The sequence below is a fragment of the Anolis sagrei genome, chromosome 1 (genome assembly GCF_037176765.1).
Source record: "Anolis sagrei isolate rAnoSag1 chromosome 1, rAnoSag1.mat, whole genome shotgun sequence".
Classification (NCBI taxonomy): Eukaryota; Metazoa; Chordata; class Lepidosauria; order Squamata; family Dactyloidae; genus Anolis; species Anolis sagrei.
The window spans coordinates 210737435-210755081 of record NC_090021.1 but is presented as its reverse complement, the minus strand read 5'-3'; the positions used below and the strand labels follow the sequence as shown (position 1 = coordinate 210755081).

Sequence of the window (17647 nt, the reverse complement as noted above, 5' to 3'; positions counted from 1 at the left end):
GTGGTTACCCAAGTCTATTGTCTTACCCAAAGCAATTGGCACTGCTGATTATTAATGTCAAGACACCTTTGGCGTTTTCCATAAAAATAACTAGGAATTATTTAGAAATAGTCAATAGTGACTGTGTGTGTGTATGTTTTTAAAATTATGTGCCTTACCTCATCATACTCGCTTTTATGTTACCTGAAGAACTACTCTAAAATCAAACAATATAATGGAAAAACAAATGCACCACTAAAACCTTAGAAGTAGTACGTATTTTGTATCACATTTCTGACTTGCTCTCATATATTTACATGCATCTCTATATATGCAATTCCAAGATAAACAATCTTCTAGAGTCAGGTGTCAAGGACAATGAAGTTCATAATGTACAAAACAAACCATAATGAAACTATTTGTATTATCTACTGCCATGAAGATTGCAATTTACAGTCTGTTCACCAAGAACAAAACAAAAATAAACTACTGAAGTACCCATAACATAATGAATAGGATTGCCACTGTAACATCACCTACTTCATTTGTTGTTTGAGTTCATTACCACTTCATGCTTCAAATGGAAGCAAAACTTTGACCTTGAACTGAAAAGCACTGTCTCTTGTATAGGTCCCTTTAGAGTGTTGTTACATTGAATTAATATGAGAATAACAATGTCTAAAAGGCCTTTGATCACTTAAGTGTGTCCTATGTGCCTTCAAGTTGTGTGTTGACTTTTGGTGACCCTTAGATATTGTAAATGAGAGTGCATGAGGTATGGAACAATGTTTACTACCCTACCCGGCCTGCATAATGAACAAGTATAGAAACCAAGGAAATAAATGGCAATAGGATGATAAAGCAAGGTTTCATTGAGTCATAGGGAAATTTCTTTCATTTCTTTATTTTGAATAGAACACTTCTGAAGTCTGCCTTTGAGATATTTCTCAACAACCCTGAGGAATGGGAGACTTTCTATCATAATATATATAATTATGAAAGTTTGATATTTTCCTTTAAATACACATCAAAGCATTTTTAAACACTGATACAATATTTAGAATGAGAAGATAGAGGTACCAGTACATAGAATGTGAGATCGGTCATCCCAAATGCTCCAAAATCACAATACATGTTCATTTAAAAACAAGTAATAACAGTTGTAAAGCCACATTTCTAAATAAACAAACAAACCCAGGTTGAAATGCACATTTTCTAAAGAAAATAGGATAGGGAGTAAACTTTTTGTCTGTTTTTTTCCCTTTCACAATAAGAGATGTTCTATACTTTACTGGTAATCTCATGCCACAAATCTATTCTCCTTGCTCTTCACATATTTCTCATTTCCCATTCTCCTACTGACTATCAAAATTAACTTCCTGCAATACATACTTCTTAGGAGAGCTAAAAATAAGCATACTCCCAGGATAGAAGTGTAATGATATATCTCTTTTTTATGTTAGATGTATCAATGTATCAATAGTTTCACAGCACAGAGGGTAGGTAACATTACTGCCATGTTACTTGTCACTCATATTTCACCTTTATTCTCACATTGAAAGCAAATTAGTGCAAAGACCTTGACATATAACAGGTGACCACCACAGTCACCTGTAATTTATGGGTCATGAGGACTTCATGAAAATTTTAAAATATATATATATATATATTTATAAACACCAACTAATGTGACCTTTTCATGTAGCTATATAAGGGTTGAATTGTTGGAGCCATGAAATGCTCCCCCTGTTTTAGACCATTTCCTTTCTTTTTTTTAAGCAATGAAAAAGTAATGAGTAACACTGTAATTGTCAAACTCTCCTTCCTCCCAATTTGTAGTAATGATAAGTTACCTTGAGGAAAACACTTCATCACAAGTAACTAATTGACTTTTAAAGTACGTTTCCAAGCTCTGTCAATGGATTACACACAGCTAGGAAAAAATGGAGAATGCAAAATGTTAAGGTCACTATGAGATTAGCCACACTGTAGAATTATAGCAGTTTGGCTATAATTCTGCATCTGCATCTGCATCTGCATCTTAATATTAGTCTGATATTATAGAGCATGTACAGCTCTGTGAGGAGTCCCCAGTGGCGCAGAGGATTAAAGCACTGAGCTGCTGAGCTTGTTGATCGAAAGGTCGCAGGTTCGATTCCGGGGAGCGGCGTGAGCTTCCGCTGTCAGCCCTAGCTTCTGCCAACCTAGCAGTTCGAAAACATGCAAATGTGAGTAGATCAATAGGTACTGCTCTGGCGGGAAGGTAACGGCGCTCCATGCAGTCATGCTGGCCACATGACCTTGGAGGTGTCTACGGACAACGCTGGCTCTTCGGCTTAGAAATGGAGATGAGCACCACACCCCAGAGTCAGACATGACTGGACTTAATGTCAGGGGGAAACCTTTACCTTACAGCTCTGTGAATCCACCTTCTGACACACAATGAATTCCAAAGGCGTTTTGCTAGTATTCTCTGTTATCTAGTTAAGAACATCGAAATATTCTTCCATAAAGAGATATAAAATGTTAATTGCTGCAACAAGCAGTGTGGAGCCATTATGTTGCGCCAACTTACTAATTAAAAGATGCCTCTCATCAGAGAGGCATCCTTTTAACAAAATTCAAGGAAGTTCAGTAAAATAGATCAAAATCTCATTTCCTGAAAGGTCAAATGATCAGTACTCTGAATTTAAAACAACAACAAAGGAGTGAATGCTCTTAAAATGTGTGGATCAGATTTGCATAAAGTTCAGAGAATATTATCACTTTTGGTTGGCAATTCTCCCACTCATTCAAGTTATAGAGCATACTATATGCAACATGCCATTATTTGACCCAGGGACCTCCTATAATGAATTCTACTCCATCTCTATTATGCCATTAGTGGTTACCATCAAGGCAAGAGAAACAGAATTATGCTAGACTTATTGGTTTTAATTAGTTAATAGTAGCCCTAGTATATAGATACAAATATTCCCTCAGATGTTGTATTTAATGTGAATGCAATAGGCTGGATTTTCTTTGCTACAAAGTAAAACAGTTCAAGATAGTCACCAAAGGCACCTAAAAAACCCACTTAAGAACCTAATTTCAAAATAATGTTATAACCATTTGGCGGTTGACAATGAGTCATAAGAGTCTGAAATCATGAAATAAGAAATAAAGGTGATTTCTAAACAGGCGCAAATATAGTGGCAAGTTGTTGTACAAGCAGAGGGTCACTGGGTGCAGATATGGTTGTGACACAATAAGCAACACGGATATTAGAAGAACTGTTCTACAAATAAATCATCTTAAGTTCTAAGATATGTCTTATTAGTAACCAGAAAGACAGCTCACATCTCTTATAACATAGTTTGAAATGAATCTGCTCCACAAATAGGGTGTCCAGAAGAACAATAGGATATGTGTACAGCATATTAAATATGTATATTTGAGTTGGACCAGAACATTTTAAACCTTGGTCATTGTTGCTCCAAGGAAAGAAATTCAATTGATGGCAACTTGGTTAGTCAGTCTTTATGTAAGTTCCATTGATTCACTGGGAACTTCAGGAAGATTTAAACTAACCACTTATTCTGGGGAAAATCCACTGTGGCAAATGCTAGATCTGCCCCAGGATGGTTTAACCAACCCTCCCCCTCCCCCCAGCTGCTGTGAAAGCAGGAGAGAGTAGTGACTATTCAGCAGTGACAAAGTTGGTTTTGTGCTGTTTACTGTCATTCCCTTCTCATAGTGGCATCCATGACATGGGTTGTACCAGTTGCTCATCGCTACAAGGTTGGTAGCTGTGAGGCCAGAGTAATGTAGGAAAGAGGAGGGGAAAAAGATGAGTCACCCTTTTCTACCCCCCACTCCTTCTACAATCATTTTTTTGCTCCAGCCATCATCACTCCAGGTGACAAGTGATTGACACAAGCCATGTGGCATCTGCTGGCCACCATGAAGAGGAGAACAGGAAGAAACAATGAGTAGTATCTTCTATCCCTAATCCTTCTGAGTCAGGAGAACGTGGAATGACCATGTAAACAGTTGTGGCTGCCTCAGAAGTAGTGGATTGCAGCCGATTCTGGGGGCAACACACAACTTTAGTTAACATGGCTCAAGGCTATGTTAATGTGTATCAATTCTGTGCATCATTAAAGCTGCCACAGAACTGATTGACTGGCCCTTCACATATGGGCCAATTTTAGTGTCCTAGGATGCTTCCACCCTGTTTTGGGTGTGGAGCCCCACACAGTCTGTCACATGACACTGTGACTTCCAGAGGAGTTCCCATCCCCAACCAGGGTGGAAGCATCCCTGGGCACTAAAATTGCCCCATCTAATGAGGCCCCTAGTGTGAATGGCCCACTACCCCCCTCTGTCCAGCTGCGAAGCCAGGTCAAGTAGGCCTTTGTGATTAGGTTGTAAGTGATTAGTGTATATATGCTCTTTATCTACATTCAACATCTATATACATTTCATAGATTAATTGCAACTCCTTCAACTGGGAATATCAATTAGACTTAGGTGAACTATTAAACTTTCAGAAATACTTGGATTGCACTTCCCAGCATTTTTCAGCACTGGCTATACTATTTAAGGCTGATAGGAGATGCGATCCAATACCAAATAGAAGGATACAAGACTTGGTTTCTATTTTATATTTCAAGCTATTTTTAGGGGAAAATATCCTGCTAGATCTATCCCTTTTATGTACTTATATACTTGAGTTTTAATCCATCTATTCCCTAGATCCTACCAGAGTATTTATTTCCATGGCACTAAGCTTTTAAAGTGACAAACAAAAGCCATTATCTGTAGCTTGAATGAGCATCCAACTTCCTGTATCTTTTAATAAATTTCTATACATATCAATTGTGAATTATATTGATCAGCAGTTTTTTTCCCGTTATAGTCACATGAGTATCAAATTGATGTGTGTATACCATTTATTTGTTGCCAGGCCAGGTTCCCATGCTTCAGTCTTAATTATCACTTTTAAAATGGAAGTAACATTCACATTGTCTAAAGAAATGTTGTCATCTACCCTGAGTTGTGGAGAACTGGGTTACACCTGTTCTAGAACCTATGGAAGGTCTTTTCATGTTGGAAGGTAACATTAATTTAGATGTAATTCAAGAAAATTCAATTAGATACCTTAAAATTTTCATTATTTTGTAAAAATCTAGCTATTATGTATTAATTTCAAAAAGTGAAAATTATTTGTTAATTTTAAAGTTAACTAAATTTAATGGAGCCCCCGGAGGTGCAGTGGGTTAAAGCGCTGAGCTGCTGAACTTGCTGATAGAAAGATTGCAGGTTCCAACCTGGGGAGCGGCGTGAGCTCCCACTGTTAACCTCAGCTTCTGCCAAGCTAGCAGTTCTAAAACATGCAAATGTGTCTACGGACAATAGTGGCTCTTCGGCTTAGAAATGGAGATGAGCACCAACCCCCAGAGTCAAACATGACTGGACTTAAAGGTCAGGGAAAACTTTTCTTGTTTCCATATTATATTCAGAAATATATCCCCTGCAGATATAGAGGATACCCTGTAGCATTAAAACCATGACTAAAATAGTAACAACAGGTTTCACACACACAAAATGGGATGTTTGCATGAAAAATACCATTTATCTTCACAAATAACAGTTATGCACAGAAAACATCGATTTCTGATGAGAAAAATTGTTTTTCTTTCCAGAAAATGCAATTTTCTAATTTAAAAGTTTTGGTTTTGGCACAGAATAATTCTCAGATTACAATTTTAAAAATTTCTACTAATAAAGAGAAAAAAGTAGACAGATATGTCTATCCTATACTAAGAGAGTGCAACAGAAATGCAATACAGCTGAATGAGAAACACTTGTTCCATTAAGAACTATTTGGTTTTCTAAGAAAAATCTAGATAAGGTGATTGTGCAAGAATTAATTTTCTTTTACACAAATAGCATTGCTAGGTAAACCAGAGTTTTCTACAATAAAGTTTGAATATAAAACTTTTGCTTACAAGTAGCTCTACTACTTTTCTTATAGCCATATGTGATGTTCTAATTTTCTTTTCTTTGAATGGATAAATTCAAATGGCAGTTCTGTCAGTTTACGTACATTGTCACTCATCTGGCAGATAACAATGTATATCATCAAAATGAACCAAATGAATTACATTTAATTCTTGAATATTTGCACATTTGTACCTTACTTTCATTTTAATTGACATGAGCTGCCTTTAAACATGTACCAAAAGAAAGGGACATGATAGGATATATATATATATATATATATATATATATATATATATATATGAAATAAGCAGCCATATTAATTAGCTGATTTACAAATTCATAATATTTTAGATTAATAATTCACTTAGCAAAACTCTTTGGTGGGGGAAATCTCACTTAAAACTAAGAATAAAACAAGAAACGCTTTAAAAAAACCTGCTAATTAAATGCCAGGCATTTAAAAATATAATTATGTGAATACCAATTTCTACCATGAAGATCTTAAATTAGCTCAATGGCTAATTTAAGAATTTCATTAAAGCCCAAATTCCCATAGACACAACATAATATCTAGTGACTCCTCAATTCCTACTTTGACTACAATCTTGCCTTCATCTCCAAAACTAATTTGGGATGCAGACATGTTTTACATATAATAAGTTTCTACTAACATAAAACATTGTAAATAATCACTGAATTCCTAACAATGGGAAGCAATCTTTGAAATTCGAATATCTTTGTGCTTTATATTACTCAACACTTGTTTCAAGTATGCCAAAAAACCATATGTGGAACAATGTGTTTTAAGTGATGACTTTGATCATGCATCTCCTATATGGGCTGAATTTTATTTAATGTATGTAATCAATATGTATGCTACTTATCACATCTACGTTCATATCTGAATTTAACCAACTATTAATGCGGAAAACTAGAAGAAAGTAGAGGTACTGAAAAGCTGGATTTTGGTTGATTCTGAAGAAAAGGATGTCAAATTGGAGTGAACTCATGAATATAGAATGGGAGGCTCACCATGGTTTGGTAGTATACACCAGACAGTGCAATATTATAAAGATTCAACTAATACAAAATAGAAGAAATGAAAAGGAGGAAAAATTAACAAAATGTAGCAAAGAGATATGTAGAGGAACTGGTGAATCATATGGAGTTGGCATAAAATTATGTTTTAATGTACTAAATGTGGCAAAAACATAACCAACAAAATATGATGAAGAATTAGTGTTTAGTGTAAGGCAAGTTTTTTAGATAAAAGTTCAAACAAAAAAGGATGGATCTTGGAAATTAATTTTAATTGAGCCTGTAAAAGGTATGTTCTTCAGTATGCTTGCAGTATGGTATGGCATGTGATGGAGGAAGGCAGTTTATAAATGACAGTAATAAAGTGAAACCATTGCAATCATCAGATTCCCCGAATTCACAAAGTCCTTCACTTCTTATTAGTATCTCTGTGAAAGGAATGTATCTAATGGAACTGAATGCTCATATTCTTTTTTGGCAAAAGTCACAAATGCTGAAAATTGCATTTAAAGCATCCTTGACAATAAATCCAAACACTAAAAGTAACAACCAACCAACAACAGCCCTGACATGAAAGCAAAAGTTTTCTGGCTTGCTGCAGAAAAGCATTATGTTGACAAACTTATGGGCATTTAACCCCAACAAAGCCACTTACCCCGACAATGTACACCTTCATCATATCCATCAGGGCAGTCAATAATGCCGTTGCAGAGTTGGGACAAGTGAATACATCTGTTTGTCCCAATGCATTTCATATGATTCAGAGGACATTTGAATTCTATTTCTTCAGGACCTAAAATAAGAAAGGATACAGATAATTAATATGCAGTTTGATTCTGTTCAAATAAATAAAGATTACTAAGGCAAAGAAAGCACTGTACTGACATGCATTTGCATAATATTTCCACTTTAATGCTAGCTGCAAGCTCTTTTATGCATTTGTCTACTATGCAGCTTTTCTGTGCATTACTAGCAGAATTATAGTCTCTTAATAAGGATTAACATAATTAAAAGAAAATCAACTGCTTAAAGAGGATTATTTTATAAAATGAAGACTGTGCAATTTATCTTTTTTTTCCTGGCAGATTTACTTTCCTCCAAAGATTAGGTTGCTGCAATTTATATTTAGAAATATTAGGAATGGTGTGCCAATTGTTTCAAATATTATTTAATTATTATTTTTCAATCTGATCACAACATGAGGCTACAAGTCTACTATTAGTAAACCTAAGGCAATAAGTAAAAAGTCATAGAAAAGGAAGTGGCAAAGAAAGTGGCAAATTGAACAGAAAGATGCATCTTGTTACTTAAGCCCCTCATCAGAGGGGCCAATTTGCCTGTTGTACATGGCTTCACCTCCCTTTTTGTGGCACAGATCCCTTCACACAATGTAAAAGAACTTCTGGATGGGCTCCGTGTGAAAAAGGGAGGTGAAGCAGCATCTGCTGCCACTGTGGCAACATGGTAGCTTTTCCGTGTTGCCTTCCTTTTAATGGGGGAGGGGGGAAGCTGGGATAAGAAGGAAGGTAAAGCAGACAATGTGGGGCAGGGAGTGGCAGCTTTTCCATGCCCCCTGCCAGGAGCCCATAGATTCGCCCTGATTTAGAAAAAAATAAAAGCCACAAATAGATTTGATTAAAATTCTAGAATCTTTTTCCTATTGTAACATATTGTCCACTGACTGCTCTCTATGAATAAAGCAAAAAATGTTTATATTATTATTATTATTATTAGTAGTAGTAGTAGTAGTAGTAATAGTAGTAGTAGTAGTAGTAGTAGTATTTGAAACACAACAAGATGAGTCCACAGCAGACAAGATTACTCTGCTGGCTGTTGTATTGGATCACACGTCGGACACTTCCCAAGTGTCTAGAGTCCTAGACAATTGGGAAGTGTCCGACGTGTGATCCAATACAGTCGTGTGATGTATCGGCAAATAATGTGTGCAGATCCCAGTAAGGTGGCCTTCTGCAGCTGGCAGATGGTAATCTTGTCAGCGCCGATTGTGTTTAAGTGCAGGTCAAGGTCTTTAGGCACTGCACTCAGTATGCTGATCACCACTGGGACCACCTTGACTGGCTTCTGCCAGAGATTTTGCAGTTCGATCTTTAAATCCTCATATCGTGTCAGCTTTTCCAGTTGTTTCTCTTCAATCCTGCTGTCACCTGGGATTGCAACATCGATAATCCATACTTTGTTTTTTAACATGATCATGAGGTCAGGAGTATTGTGCTCCAGAACTCTGTCTGTCTGAATTCGGAAGTCCCAGAGGAGTTTGACATGTTCATTTTCTGTAACTTTTTATTACTATAACTATTACTATTGTAGCCTGGCTTTCCCCCAGTTTGGGACTTGGTGTTGCTCCTTGCCTCAAGTTTTCCCTTACCAGGTTGAATCCCCCTGTTGTATCTCACAGGATCCTACAATTCATCTCAATTTCTGTCTGTATTTCTGTGAGGGGTTATTAATATACTGTTTTCTTTTCTTACTGCTCTATTATCCTCTCTGCACCTCTCACCTTTTGGCATCACTTCTCTCTCTCTCTCTCTCCCCCCCCCCCCCCAATTTCCCCCTTGGGTTTAGTAGAAAACATAATGAATTTATTTTCCAACATATTCACATACTAAGATAGTTTCAAATGCTGGCTGTTGACAAGAGACCTGAGAAAAATTATTTCACTCATCTTCTTTTGCCTTTTCACTAGATTGCTAACAATCAGACTGTAGAAAAGGCTGTCGCAAACATGTCACAAAAAGTCCAGGAGGTGAGAGAAGAGCTTCATAGAATCACAGAGTTGGAAGTGTCCTCATAGAACTTTTGAGTTCAACTACCTGCTCAAAGTAGGAGGTTCTCTACAATGGGCATCTCTAGTAAGGCAGCTGTTCAGTCTCTTTTTCATCAAAAGGAGATCTCATTGCCTCTTTAGGCAGTTGGTTCCATTGCCAAACCACTCTTACTGTCAAGTTCTTTCTAACATTTAATTGAAATTTGCAATCCTATAACTTAAAACCATTAGACTGGGTCATTCCTTGGGACAACAGAGAACAAACCTTCCCACTCCTCTCTGCAAAAGCCCTTTTGGCATTTAAAGAGTGCTGGCCAGTCATGTTACTTCTCAGTTTGGGAGGCTAAATCAATGAAGTGCTATTTAGTGGCTATTCCATCTGTTCAATGGAAATATGATATTAGCAATGCACTTTTGAGAATGGGTGCATGATGTGAGATGAACTGAGCTTGATTTGCTTTAAGTCAGAAGGTAAGAGGACAGAACACTCTGAAAGGAACATTCTGAATTGCACTGTTCAATTGCTTGAGAAAAATCCTGCTTTCTTTAGCTGGGCTACTAGGAGAGAATTGATTGTACATTGGAGACTCTGCTAACTGTTGATAGAAAGAGACTGAGTAAGCAATCAAGATCCTTTTTACAATGAGAAATGGAAATTTTCATTATTTTGTTGATTGTTAAAATATCAGATATCAAAATTCACAGCCTTGAATAAGATTATCTTATATTTTATAAAGACAGGTGGCTTTTTGTATTTTCTTCTGCTACAATAAAAACATAAAGATAACAGGGACATTATGAAATCTTTAAAATATTATCTGACTGCAGATCATTGAAGGGGATCACAATAAGCACTTGCAAAAAGCCTATTTGTTTGTGAAGAGAGGATAGCTTGAAATGAAGATGAATAGGCTTTCAGAAATATATATTAATCATGAAACTACAGTTCCAAGGGAATTTTTCTTATTCTGTTTATGGAAATAAATAAACAATAATTTACAAGGACCGATTAACATACAAATGTGATTATTCTGGCACTGAGTAGTCTGGCTATATGCAATCCTATAACTTAAAACCATTAGACTGGGTCATTCCTTGGGACAACAGAGAACAAACCTTCCCACTCCTCTCTGCAAAAGCCCTTTTGGCATTTAAAGAGTGCTGGCCAGTCATGTTACTTCTCAGTTTGGGAGGCTAAATCAATGAAGTGCTATTTAGTGGCTATTCCATCTGTTCAATGGAAATATGATATTAGCAATGCACTTTTGAGAATGGGTGCATGATGTGAGATGAACTGAGCTTGATTTGCTTTAAGTCAGAAGGTAAGAGGACAGAACACTCTGAAAGGAACATTCTGAATTGCACTGTTCAATTGCTTGAGAAAAATCCTGCTTTCTTTAGCTGGGCTACTAGGAGAGAATTGATTGTACATTGGAGACTCTGCTAACTGTTGATAGAAAGAGACTGAGTAAGCAATCAAGATCCTTTTTACAATGAGAAATGGAAATTTTCATTATTTTGTTGATTGTTAAAATATCAGATATCAAAATTCACAGCCTTGAATAAGATTATCTTATATTTTATAAAGACAGGTGGCTTTTTGTATTTTCTTCTGCTACAATAAAAACATAAAGATAACAGGGACATTATGAAATCTTTAAAATATTATCTGACTGCAGATCATTGAAGGGGATCACAATAAGCACTTGCAAAAAGCCTATTTGTTTGTGAAGAGAGGATAGCTTGAAATGAAGATGAATAGGCTTTCAGAAATATATATTAATCATGAAACTACAGTTCCAAGGGAATTTTTCTTATTCTGTTTATGGAAATAAATAAACAATAATTTACAAGGACCGATTAACATACAAATGTGATTATTCTGGCACTGAGTAGTCTGGCTATATGTAGTTAATATTCTTTCTTGGCATATTGCTTTTTCAAGGCCAGGTAACAAATACAGAATAAATTTATGCTAGAAGCTGAGTCAGAATGCCTTTATGTAATGGGAGACTGTTCTTCACCTCCATTCAGGGCCACCTTGCCCTTAGGCTTTTAAGACTCTGACTGCAGAAGGAGAATGACCTTAATTGGTTGCCATGCTGGCATGGACTTCCTTACTCAAAAGAACACTGTTTTGTACTAAAGATAGTACCTTTGTGTTTGATTACTTTCATGTTGATACTGGTGGTTATGTCCTTAATTTGGAGCCCAACTATATTTTGCAACATATCTAGCACACAGGTTTAAAGATAGACTTACAGTGGGCCTGCTCTGTCTGCAGAGGTTCTGTTCCAGGGCTGCCTCACATGGATATGAGAAAATGTGGGTGACCATGCCCCATGTTTTTACATGGTGGCAATATAAACATATATGATTCACTATGCTTGCATTCATGTCATCACCATTTAACATGAAGTGCAATAATTCGTGGTTGGTGGAAATCATGAATCTGGAGGTTGCGGACCTGGAGAGACCAGCATATCTAATTTGACCTTATATTATAAGAAAAGGTTTAGGATACTGGATTGCATCTATGTTTGAAGAACTATCTAGAGCAGGGGTCCTAAAACATTTTAAACAAAGGGCAAGGTCACAGTCCCTCAAACTATTGGAACGCCAGATTGTAATTTGAAAAAAAAGCATGAATGAATTCCTATGCACACTGCACATATCTTATTTGTAATGCAAAAAAAAAAAACTTTAAAACAATACAATAATTAAAATGAAGAACAATTTTAACAAATATAAACTTATTAGTATTTCAATGAGAAGTGTAGGCCTGCTTTTGGCTGATGAGATAGGATCGTTGTTGTTGTTGTTGTTGTTGTTGTTGTTGTTGTTGTTGTGTGTTTTCAAGTCATTCAGACTTAGGTTGACCTTGAGCGAGGGTCGGGTAAATGACTTTGGAGAGCTGTATCCAGCCCCTGGGCCTTACTTTGCTAAATCAAATCAGCTCTGTGTGTCATGCAGCCACCATGGAGCTGATTCACTCCACCTTCAGGATAATGTTACAATGTCCATGTTCCTGAGGACTTTCTAGAAGCAGGAAGGAAATGGCTAAAACCACACTCCCAATGTAAACTTCCTGACATTGCTGAACTTCAAGTGCCAAAGGCCCTAATCAATCAGGATATTCATTAGTGAGTAACTCTCTGGAGTTGCAGTCCAACTGTAAGGAAGCACAGATCTGTGATTGCTCTACACTCTCATTTGCTGGCAAGTTATACCAACATAAACTTAACAGTGCTATTTCACTGGAAGACCCAGGGGCCATCCAGTCCAACCCTCTTCTTCCAGGCAAGAAAATCACACTCAAAGCACCTATAATACATGCCTATCCCGCCTTTGGAATAATAATGATAATAATAGGAAATGTTTGCCTACTAGGAGTTACTGCTTCTCAACTTTTCCTAACTTTTTCAACTCTCAACAATCCCTTTTTATCACAAAATCTGTTTAAAGAATGAACACTGTAGCAGAAAGGACCTACCTTGCCAGACTACTGTGTAGGAAAATTTCTAGGACCTGGGAGAAAAAGTCTGGGAACAACCCACTCCTTATATGATAATGGTGCCTGATTGGTGGGGGAGTTAGGGAGTGTTGCCTAGCTACAGAAGGTAGAGGGTGCTAGAGAGAGTGGTAATCCAGAGGAGAGTGGGAGAAGTGTGTAGAAGAGAAAATAAGTGTTTGGAGGACAGAGGGGAAAAATCTCTGTATGGGGAAGATATGGTAAGTAACATTGGGAATCTTTCGGAGTAACAATCAGGTTAAGAAGGGTTTTTTAAATGGATAAATACTTTTCTTCAAAGTTTTGTATAGTTAAGTGAAAGGTGCCCATTTTGTTCTATGGAGGAGATTTTATAAAATGCCAGGGATAAAAATTAAATAGGAGAGAAATAAAGGCTGGATCTATTGTTGAAGGCTGGATCTTTTGGATTTAATATATTATCCTAGGTCTTGCAAAATGAAAATAATGTAAGAGTTTAATAACGGCATTATTTCTGGTGCATTTAATGTAAAAGAATAGGTACAAAACAACATTGGTTGACGTAAGGCATAATTTATAAAGGTTCCTGAGATAGATTGTCAAGGTTTTATATGTCAAGCAGGGATATTTTTAATTTGATTTAATTTGCATGATTCATATGTGTAAAAAGCATTTGACTAGGCTGAGTCTGGGAACTCATTGCTTTACAGTTGTTTGTTGTTCATTCATTCAGTCATTTCCAACTCTTCATGACCTCATGGACCAGTCCACGCCAGAGCTCCTCGTTTGCCATCACCATCCCCAGCTCCTTCAAGGTCAAGCCAGTCACTTCAAGGATACCATCCATCCATCTTGCCTTTGGTCGGCCCCTCTTCCTTTTTGCTTCCATTTTCCCCAGCATAATTCTCTTCTCTAAGCTTTCCTTTCTTCTCATGATGTGGCAAAGTACTTCATCTTTGCCTCTACTATCCTCCCCTCCAATGAGCAGTCTGGCTTTATTTCCTGAAGTATGAACTGGTTGGATCTTCTTGTGGTTCAAGGCACTCTCAGAACTTTCCTTCAGCCCCACTTCAAAAGCATCTATCTTCCTTTGCTCAGCCTTCCCTATGATCCAGCTCTCACATCCATAGGTGACTACGGGGAATACCATTGCTTTTACCATGTGGATCTTCGTTGTCAGTGTGATGTCTCTACTCTTCAGTATTTTATCGAGACTGGTCATTGCTCTCCTCCCAAGAAGTAAGCTTCTTCTGATTTCCTGGCTGTATTCTGCATCTGCACTAATCTTTGCACCTAGAAATACAAAGTCTGTCACGGCCTCCACGTTTTCTCTCTCTATTTGCCAGTTACTTTACAGATGTGACTCGAATTCTCATAATCACTACCAGACCTGAGCAATATTGTGGGATGAAGGATTTGGAAACTTAATAATGTCTGAAGAACAAATTTTCTCATCCCGGTTTTGGGTTATTATTAGTAGCTATTTACCACGGGGCTGTGATACATACAGAGAACACAATGTCCTACTGGAGAATTCAAAGCAATCTAAAATGTGTATTCAAATTCAAACAGTTCAAATCCACCGTGCTTTTAAAATTTAGAATTTTGTTTTTAGCTATACCTATCTCGTCTTTCCCCCTTTCTCTTCAACAAACACACTTTACTCTGCCATTGGAACAGACACAATAGAATGGGCAGGTGGTAAATTATTCTGCCTTTCCAAATGATCTCATATATGTTAATATGGCATAATGCAATAATACATAATGCATTTGAGGACACTTTGTATCAGGAAGAGACAGTTAGGTATAAATTGTCTCAGGTTTTAAATTGACTTAAAAAGGAAACCCAGATGAATCATACTTTCGAAGGCTCACATCCTTTGGATCTCTACAGTTAAATTGCCTCATAATGGAAATATCTACAAGAAATGTTCTTTTGCAGTTCTGCCACATAAGAGCTTTTAAAGGCAAAAGTATAAAATGTAAGTATGGGAAGTAATGATTTTCACATAGAAATTTGGGGCAAAGGATTTCTTAATTTTTTAAATAATGCCTCTTTCCATATAATCACATAATGTTATCCGGTATTGATACCAAGTTTTTATCTGAGGCCTGAACCACATAAAAGTCTGACTCTTTTGTTGTTCATTCATTCAGTTGCTTCCGACTCTTCATGAACTCATGGACCAGCCCACGCCAGAGCTCCCTGTTGGCCCTCACCACCCCCAGTTCTTTCAAGGTCAAGCCAGTCACTTCAAGGATACCATCCATCCATTTTGCCTTTGGTCAGCCCCTCTTCCTTTTTCCTTCCATTTTCCCCAGGATCATTGTCTTCTCTAAGCTTTCCTGTCTTCTCATTATGTGGCCAAAGTACTCCATCTTTGCCTCTACTATCCTTCCCTCCAATGAGCAATCAGGCTTTAATTCCTGAAGTATGGACTGGTTGGATCTTCTCGTGGTCCAAGGCATTCTCAGAACTTTCCTCCAACACTACAGTTCAAAAACATCTATCTTCCTTCACTCCGCCTTCCTTATGATCCAGCTCTCACATTCATAGGTGACTATGGGGAATACCATTGCTTTAACTATGTGGATCTTCATTGCCAGTGTGATGTCTCTACTCTTCACTATTTTATCAAGATTGGTCATTGCTCTCCTCCCAAGAAGTAAGCGTCTTTCTTTATCTGAACACATTGAATAAATGGGTGGCATGAATGAGCTTTGTCCTTCCAGTCTGTACTTCAGTTCAATTGTTCAACTAGTATGGAAAGAGTCATTATTTTTGGATTGTGTAAGTACCATATAAGTATATGGTGATGGGCAGGGATGCCAGATGTGTTTTTGCTTCCTCCATATTCAGGTTGGCGAGGTTAATCTTGGTCAAGTGTTATATAATACAGTCAATACAGAAAGAAAGCCAGCATTTTAATCACATTACTATGTAGGTAAATTTAGACTTCCTGACTTATTAATGTCAAAGTTCTAATCTCATTTATTTAAAACTATTTATAAGATGAGTAAGAGATTCTTTCTTGACCCATGAGTATATAGTTGGGTATGGATGTCCAAATCCTATATTCTTGCAACTCCCTGCCTGATATTTTCCTGCCCGATTTATCCAAAAGCTTAATTGGCAAACTTGTCTTATAAAGGATCACTCCAAGCATTGTTGCCATAACCTTCATCAACCGTGCATGAGTAGCAGAATTAGTTGGGGTAGCTGTGTAAGATAATTAGGGATGTAAATTGTACAAGACAAAAGTGATCCTGTTGACAGTGACCTTGGATTTCTACAGTTACCTAGAAAGTGAGCCAGGACCTCACAGAGCTCATCATAAGGCTTCCAATGTTTTCCATACTATTCTTGGTGCTGGCAATCAAAACAAAAACATTTTTGTAGCATTTTTCCTAAAGTCTATTGTTTTTTTCTACCGTATTATGTGATGAAGATGAATAATGGCTATAATTAATGTGAAATAACCCTATCTTTAAGCTAGAAAGAGTTACCCACACAAATACATGTTTTAAGAGCAAAGGCTGAAATGGTAATAATATATTCCCAAAGAATACAGTATTTGGGCAATAAACTTTAAACACATCAATAAGTAATGGAGAGAATTTTTAAGAGACCAGAGGAATAATTTTCTTACACTTTTATACAGAAAAACAGAGGAGTCTTAATTTATGGATTGTAAGCCTTTTATGGAAAAGTTGCATTGTTTTTCATCTCTATTATAGAACAAATACATGTTTTCAGATTCCTTCCCCCCTTTAAAAAAAAAAGGTTGTGAGATATCTTTCCAATCTTGAATAGTTTGACCCAGGTCAGTCAGCAATGGGAAAATTCAGGTGATCGAGCGTGGTCTACTCCATGAGGTTACGACTGAACGAATAAACAACAATTTTTGGAGCAATGGGAAAATTCAGGGCCATATATCCCAGCCCCATATCCCAGAATGTCAAGGCAGAAATTCCCACATCTGCTTTGAACTGGGTTATCTGAATCTGCACTCCGATAATGTGGGATTTTCTGTCTTGATATTCTGGGATATATGTGTGGAAGGGCTGTCAGTGCATTTGTATATTGTGTTTCATATACCATACCTAAAATGCCAAACATATTCAGTTTTTCACTGTTTCACATCCATTTAAATAAAAATGTAATTTTTGTTTGTGGGATTAACATAACTCTAAAACCACTGGGCGAATTGACGCCAAATCTGGGCACATCACCAAAACACAGCAGAAGAGACTTTAAAAGCCAGTTTTTTTTAAAAAAAACAAACATTACAACACATGCACATAACCACCTAAATACACATATACACAAATATATACACACAAAACACATATACACAGACTGGG

The 17647-nt window shown here is 37.0% G+C and overlaps 1 protein-coding gene across 6 annotated transcripts in view; it reads right to left on the bottom strand.

The window, feature by feature from the left end:
- LRP1B (LDL receptor related protein 1B) overlaps positions 1-17647 on the bottom strand; it is a 1041366-nt gene that overhangs the window by 588315 nt on the left and 435404 nt on the right. For all 6 annotated transcript variants that reach the window (XM_067472799.1, XM_067472815.1, XM_067472824.1 and 3 more), the window contains exon 3: positions 7661-7798. In XM_067472799.1, coding sequence (XP_067328900.1) covers positions 7661-7798 — 138 coding nt within the window. The remainder of the gene's footprint in view (positions 1-7660; positions 7799-17647) is intronic.